Consider the following 8,194-nt stretch of genomic DNA (forward strand, 5'->3'; position numbering starts at 1 on the left):
TATTTTTTAGTAGAGACGGGGTTTCACCGTGTAGCTCAGGATGGTCTCGATCTCCTGACCTCGTGATCCGCCCGTCTTGGCCTCCCAAAGTGCTGGGATTACAGGCTTGAGCCACCGCGCCCGGCCAAGAAAACATTCTTGAATTTACTCTGAAGATTGGTTAAACTTAGTTACAGGATGGGCATGGTGGCTCATGCCTGTAATCTCAGTACTTTGGGGAGCCAAGGTGGGAGGATGGGTTGTGCCCAGGAGTTTGAGATCAGCCTGGGCAATATAGTGAGACTTTCTCTCTACACACAAAAAGTTAAAAATTAGCTGGATGTGGTAGCGCATGCCTGTAGTCCCAGCTACTCAGGAGGCTAAGCTGGGAGGATCACTTGAGCCCAGAAGTTTGGGGCTGCAGTGAGCTCTGATCACGGCATTGTACTCCAGCCTGGGCAACAGAGTAAAACCCTGCCTCAAAACACGAACAAAAGGCCAGGCGCGGTGGTTCAGGCCTATAATCCCAGCACCTAAATGCACAAAATGACATTTTTTTTTTTTTTTTTTGTAAATTATGTGCGAAATAATCACAGGACCAAAATTATGCCTGACCTTCTCTTCTCACCTGATAGTCTACAAGTAGCTCAGGACCTTTGAAGTATCGGGAAGCAACTCGGACATTATATTCTTGGCCAGGATGATAAAACTCAGCCAAACCCCAGTCTATTAGTCGTAGCTGAAAAAGAATAAATCATGAGCAATTTTATCTTTCTCTAACCTACCCACATTGTGCCATTAGCATACTCTTGATAAAATACACCAGATACGCCACTCTCTACTGAAACCCCTTCACTGACTACTTATGGCCTTCAGGACGAAAATAAAACTTTTCAGCTTGACATACAACTTTCTCCATGATTTTGTTCCTAAAAGATACAATCTCATTTGTGCTTTTACAAATTTCTTAAACTGCTCAATGACTAAAATGTCCCTACTACCTAGCCTATAATCCTATTGGTAAGCATCTCCTTAACTTTTGGGATATTTAAGTTAGCTCCTCAATGAAGTCTTCTCTAATTACCTAGATAGAACTGATCACTGCCTTCAGCCCCCTGAATTTTAGATATATTTCTTTAACAGAACCTAAACTCTGTATTATATGTTTTCTTTTTTTTTTTTGGAGACGGAGTCTTGCTCTGTCGCCCAGGCTGGAGTGCAGTGGCCGGATCTCAGCTCACTTGCAAGCTCTGCCTCCCGGGTTTACGCCATTCTCCTGCCTCAGCCTCCCGAGTAGCTGGGACTACAGGCGCCCGCCACCTCGCCCGGCTAGGTTTTTGTATTTTTTTAGTAGAGACGGGGTTTCACCATGTTCGCCAGGATGGTCTCGATCTCCTGACCTCGTGATCCGCCCGTCTCGGCCTCTCAAAGTGCTGGGATTACAGGCTTGAGCCACCGCGCCCGGCCTATTATATGTTTTCTACCTTTCTTTTTCAATATGGATGACAAGCCCTAGGGGGTAGGGACTGTTTTATTCACCTTTGTAATTTTCAGAATTCAACATAATGCCTGGTATACAGGAGAAAAATGAATAAATATTTGCTGGATAGATGAAATAACAGAAAAGTCATACCATACAGCTTTTACCAAAACGCATCTTAAATATGGAAAAAGGGGTAAGAGGCAAGCTTATCTGTCCACTGTGCACAGCACAACCATGATCTGAAGTGCCAGCAGCAGGCCCTGAGGAATAACATCAGACTCCTCTGGCACTAAGTTTACTGCCTACATCTCAAAACTAAACGTTTGATTACTCCCTGCAAAACTACCTCCACTCATAGTCTCCCCCTGCTCAGTTAAAGGTGATATTCATCCTGTCATATAAGCCAAAACTTAAGATTCACCCTGGATTCTTGTTTCCCTCAGACCTCACATTTAATCTGTCAACAAATCCTGAAGCCTGTACCATATTCTGACCATTATCATCACCCCCACTGCCACTGCCCTGATCCAAGCCAACACCAAGTCTTGTTTGATATACTGCCATAGCCCCTTCTCCTAATCGGTTTCACTGCTTTCACTCTTGCCCTCTATAGTTTAATAAATACCAAATAAATAGTTTAACAGTTATTTAAAAAATAATTAAATATTTTAAAATAAACATAAACAGCTTTTTAAAAGGATTGTTCAGGTTGCTATGGAGAGATTATAGATTCACAGGAAATTGCAAAAGTAGTAGAGATTCTCTGTACCCTTTACCCAGTTTCCCCTAATAGTAACATCTTACATAACTACAGTACAATATCAAAACCAAGAAACTGACATTGGTACAATTCAGAAAGATCTTATTCAGGTTTTACCAGTGCTACATGCACGCACATGTTTGTGTGTGTGTTTCTATGCAATTTTATCATATGTGTAAATTCATATAATCTCAACAAGGTATAGAACTGTTCCATCACCACACATGTCCTGTGTGTAAGCCCAACCCCTGGCAACCCCTGTTCTTTATCCCTACCATTTTGAGAATGCTACAGAAGGCCGGGCGTGGTGGCTCAAGCCTGTAATCCCAACACTTTGGGAGGCCGAAGCGGGTGGATCACGAGGTCAGGAGATCGAGACCACCCTAACACGGTGAAACCCCGCCTCTACTAAAAAAAAAAAAAAAAAAAACTAGCCGGGCGTGGTGGCGGGCACCTGTAGTCCCAGCTACTCGGAGGCTGAGGCGGGAGAATGGCGTGAACCCAGGAGGCGGAGCTTGCAGTGAGCCGAGATCGCGCCACTGCACTCCAGCCTGGGAGACACAGCGAGACTCCATCTCAAAAAAAAAAAAAGAGAATGCTACAGAAATGGAGTCATTGCCATATAACTCTTTTTGAGATTGCCTTTTTTCACTAAGCATGTGATCCACCCAAGTTGTTGCAGGTATCATAGTTCTTTCCTTTTTATTGAGAAATACTACTTCATAATAATAATATATGGTATGGATATGCCAGTTTGTTTAACCATTCCTTCACTGAAGGGCACTTCCCCCCCCACACCTTTTTTTTTTTTTTTGAGATGCAGTCTTGCTGTGTCACCCAGGCTGGAACGGAGTGGCACGATCTCGGCTTACTGCAACTTCCACCTCCCAGGTTCGAGCAATTCTCCTGCCTCAGCCTCCTGAGCAGCTGGGATTACAGGTGCATGCCACCACACTCGGCTAATTTTTGTATTTTTTTAGTAGAGACGGGGTTTCACCATGTTGGCCAGGCTGGTCTCCAACTCCTGAACTCGTGACCTGCTGGCCTTGGCCTCCCAAAATGCTGGAATTACAGGCCTGAGTCACCATGCCCAGCTTTTTCCCTCAATTTTAAGCTATTAAAAATATAGTTGCATTCATATACAGGCTTTTGTGTGGACCTAAGATTTTGTTGCTCTGAGATAAATGCCACTGCAGGATTAGTATGTTTAGCTTTTCAAGAAACCAACAAACTATAAAACAATAGTTTAGCATTTTCCAAAATGCTAAACTTTACATTCCTACCAGCAATGTATGAGAGATCAAGTTTCTTCACATTTTTGTCAGCACTTGGTACCATCACCATTTTTCATTTTAGCTGTTCTACATGTGTAGTAAACTGTTAAATTTCAAGTGAGAACATGCCAAAGCTTAGAATGTGCAAAAGCTTGGCCGGGCGTGGTGGCTCACGCCTGTAATCCCAGCACTTTGGGAGGCTGAGGCGGGCAGATCACAAGGTCAGGAGATCGAGACCATCCTGGCTAACACGGTAAAGCCCCGTCTCTACTAAAAATACAAAAAAATTAGCCGGACACCGTGGTGGGCGCCTGTAGTCCCAGCTACTCGGGAGGCTGAGGCAGGAAAATGGCATGAACCCGGGAAGCAGAGCTTGCAGTGAGCCAAGATCGCGTCACTGCACTCCAGCCTGGGCGACACAGCGAGACTCCGTCTCAAAAAAAAAAAAAAAAGAATATGCAAGAGTATGCAAAAGCTCTCTATCTTCAGAGAAAAGGCCTAACAATGACCAATAAGGTTTTACATGATTTGGTTTTAACCTCTTTGATCTCATTTCCTTCTTTCCCTGCGTTCATTCTGTCCCAGCTTTATCCTTGAGGCTCTTCCAACATGCCAAACACATCCTTACCTCAAGGGACTTTGTACTTGCTATTTACTCTACCTTGGGACATGTTTCTTCATAAGACTGCATGGCTGGGTCCCTTCCAGTGCTCTCTAAAATGTCACCTTTCCAGTGAAACCTTCCTTTACAACTGGTTTAAAACTGCAAATACCCTCTTGCCATTCACTATTCTTGTTTTTGATTCTACATCAAAATAACTTTCTATCCCACCAGCCTCCCTAAATGTAAGCTCCTAAAAGACAAGCATTTACTGTATGTTTAGTTCACTCATATATCCCTAGCTCCTAGAATGGTGCCTTTGACATAGTATTTGCCTAAAAATATTTAGTTGCATAAACCAATCACCTACCTCCCCAAAGACCACAACAGATAAGTCATCATAGCTTGGTCACCTTAAAAAACTGAAATGTTACAGCATGTGGCCATTACAGCTCTCATGTAAAAGCATTTGTAGACAATAGGGGCCTCATGACACCTACTAACAGAAGTAGCATTTTCTGTGTATTTCATCCACTTAACTGTGCACATTTAATTCTCATGAATACCTAGTTGCCTGCAGGGCAATTATTACCCACACTGTACAAGAAAGAAAAAGAAGGCAAATGAAGACAAAGTAGTGTCTCAGGAAACTAGTTATTCAACAAAAAAGACTAGAAGCCACGTTTCTGGGCTTAGAAGATGAACATTTTGCCCACTACACTAATGTTTCCTTCTTGGTAGCATTCTTAGGAATATAAATAATGGTTCAAACATGTTGATTTGTAAATTCATTCATTCACCAAATATTTATCAAGGGCCGAATAGGTACTAGGGTCTGTGACAAGGGATAAAGTGTTGAAGATGGGCAATTAACTACATCACAGAGATAAATAACACTTGTCCATCTATCACTTTACCTTTCTGTGCTCATGATCAATCATGACATTATGGGGCTTCACATCTCTGTGCATAATTCCCATGCTGTGACAATAATCCAGGGCCTGTGGGAGCAACAGGTAAGAAAGGAGTTAGCCTGAATAATAGTTAAGAGTCCTTTACTTTTCCCTCCATGTTAATTTTCCTTTTAGCCTCACAATACCCCTGGGATTCAAGCTGAGGACAGTCACTTCCACAGCAATGCTTCAGAGACTTGTTCATGATCTCATAGTCAAGCAAACTCAGGTCTCTGAGCTTAGAGATCTTTTTCTGATATAGTTGTTTCAACATGTTTTCTGTCTTAAAAAGACCCAAAGTATACCCAAATTGCACCACTTCAAAGTTTTCCGTCTTGTACAGATCCTAGATTATTTTCACAGACCCCTCAAAGAAAGAAAATAGATCTTTACTATAAACCTCTTATTCAAAGAACAGTAATTCTTTAGCAACTAAGAGCCTATAACAGAGGTTGGCAAACTACAGGCCAAATTTGGCCTGATGTCTGCTTTTGTAAATAATGTTTTATTGGAACATAGCCATGCCTATTTGTTTGCATATTGTCTATGGTTGCTTTTGTGCTACAACAGCAGAGCTGAACACTACATGGCCCACAAAGCCTAAAATATTTACTATTTGGCCCTTTAAAGAAGTTTGCCAATGCCTGATTTAGGTGATCAAATCCAATCTGAAATGTTTCCAACCTCACGCTAAAGGGAACTGAGTACTATAATCTTTGGGGTTTGTTAATACCAGCCTTTCAGTCAACTGACGTTATTGGCCAAATTCTCATCCTTCCTGAAGGGCAACTTGGGTTCCTACAGTTCCCAGGGCTGGGCAATCATATCTGTAACTTTCTAAAGCCTTGCTTGCCACAAACTGCATGAGCCAATGGAAAGATCAAGTATCTCTGCTGGCACAATCTCCTCAAGGTACTTCTAAGGCTCCAACAGCAGACTTTATGTCAACTCTTATTTAGTAAGAAACCTTAGCCAACTTTTAGCAATTGTCTCATCTAGAAAGCTGACCTTGTGACTACTGGGAACAAGATATTTGGTGACCCCACTTTAGAAATGAAAGTAAATTTTCAATTAGCAATCTATAAGCAGAAATTTACACAATCCTTAGGACAATTACCCTTTGAGAACTGAGTCGCAGTTTACTGTTTTATTTGTTGAATCTTCAGTGAAATAAAGTATATCAGAAGCTAGCACATCAGGTGTTTTCAGGAGTTTTGAAAATTTAACTTATGTAGGGGCACACAGAGATTACAAATATTTGTTAAGGGGTCACTCTTAGCTCTTTTACAAACACTCTTTTTCAAATTGTTCTAAATTATACTCCTACTAGACCCCATTCCATAACCCTTGGCACAAGGGTTCTGATCCTATTATTAATTTTTATTTATTTATGTATTTAGAGACAGAGTCTCACTCTGTGCCACTGTACTCCAGCCTGTGCAACAATCATAGCTCACTGCTGCCTCAAATTCCTGAGATCCTCCTGTCACAGCCTCCCAAGTAGCTGGAATTACAAGCATGAGCCACCATGCCCAGCTAATTTTTAATTTTTCTGTAGAGACAGGGTCTCACTATGTTGCCCAGGCTGGTCTTGATCTGCTGGCCTCAAGCAATCCTCCTGCCTTGGCCTCCCAAGTAGCTGGGACTTACTGGTGCACACCACCATGCCCAGGTAATTAAAAAAAAAAAATTTTTTTTTACGAGTTGATGGGTGCTGACGAGTTGATGGGTGCAGCACACCAACATGGCACAAGTATACATATGTAACAAACCTGCATGTTATGAACATGTACCCTGGAACTTAAAGTATAATAAAAAAAAAAATTTTTTTTTTGAAGAGATGAGGGTCTCACTACGTCACCCAGGCTGGTCTTTTGATCTCCTGGCCTCAAGCAATCCTCCTGCCTCAGCCTTTCTAAGTGCTGGGATTACAGGTATGATACTATTAACTTATTAAAAACTTATATAGAGGTCCCTTCTTTCAACATACTTTACAAAGTTAATTTGCTGGCTTTTCTACCATCAATTTACTATTTAACAAAGAGAAGACCAATTTAAAAAATATTTAGTATCCAAGGTTCACTTACCTTCAGAATCTCATACATGTAAAATCGAATATCATAGTCTGTTAGCGTCTGGTACAATTGCTGTTAAAGACAAATGTTTGAGCCATGAAATAATGCTGACAGAAAGGCATTTTTCACCCTCACCCACAGTAATTCAAACCAAGACTTGGCTCATTTACCGTTGTTCCAAGATCTGTCCATTCACTGCTCTCTATTTCTCCAACATTACATTAATTTTAAAGAGATACTCCGGGTCTTCAACTCTTAAAAGTGAAGAATTACTTAAACATATATTGCAGAAGCTATAATCCACTGTTAGAAACATACCGATCTAGATACGTTAATATGCACTGATACACACCTATAATTTAGTTTGCTTTTATCTTCAGACCTTCTCAAAAAAGACATTTTGGCAAATATACTGCCTCCTTACTAGGGAACTAACTCATTTTTGGCTTATATAGTTAGCCCTGCAGATCACCAGTGGGTACACAGATGGCATAATGCCAAACCTGTTAAGTCAATTTAACAAAACTATTCTTGTTCCAATAGGAAAGTAAACTCTGTGAACAACTGTTATGTATCCTTTCCAGTTTCCAAAGAGTTGCAGAATGTTTTTTACATGGACAGGTCTTTTTTTTTTTTTTTTTTTGAGACAGGGTCTCACTCTGTTGCCCAGGCTGGAGTGCTGTGCTGTGATCATAACTCACAGCAACCTCAAACTCCTGGGCTCAAGAGATCCTCCTACCTCAGCTTCCCCAATAGCCAGGACTACAGGCGTAAGCCACCATGCCCAGCCACATGTACATCTCTTTAAATGGTTAGCAATATCTTCTGACAAAGTTTTTCTTGAAATTACCATTCTGACTCTATAACAGCTCCTCTTTTTTTCCCTATCTCTGCAAAAGAATTCACTAATTTATTAATATATAACATTCTGTATACTGGAGTGGTGGAAAGGCAAATCAAAGATCTTTTACAACTTTTACTCCAAAAGAGTAGCTACATTCTTCTGTAAAATTGGAACTGTATGAAATAAGTAGGCCACCGGATAGATTGGAATTCTGAGATATCTCTC

The 8,194-nt window shown here is 41.2% G+C and overlaps 1 protein-coding gene across 3 annotated transcripts in view; it reads right to left on the reverse strand.

Moving 5' to 3' along the window:
• The window catches only part of CSNK2A1 (casein kinase 2, alpha 1 polypeptide), a 71,449-nt gene that overhangs the window by 11,173 nt on the left and 52,082 nt on the right, over window positions 1-8,194 (reverse strand). For all 3 annotated transcript variants that reach the window (XM_011960443.1, XM_011960460.1, XM_011960452.1), the window contains 3 exons: window positions 7,138-7,197; window positions 5,015-5,098; window positions 608-718 (listed from right to left, as the gene is read on the reverse strand). In XM_011960443.1, the coding sequence (XP_011815833.1) occupies window positions 608-718; window positions 5,015-5,098; window positions 7,138-7,197 (255 nt within the window). The remainder of the gene's footprint in view (window positions 1-607; window positions 719-5,014; window positions 5,099-7,137; window positions 7,198-8,194) is intronic.

The sequence above is a fragment of the Colobus angolensis genome, unplaced genomic scaffold, assembly GCF_000951035.1.
Source record: "Colobus angolensis palliatus isolate OR3802 unplaced genomic scaffold, Cang.pa_1.0 Scaffold114, whole genome shotgun sequence".
Classification (NCBI taxonomy): domain Eukaryota; kingdom Metazoa; phylum Chordata; class Mammalia; order Primates; family Cercopithecidae; genus Colobus; species Colobus angolensis.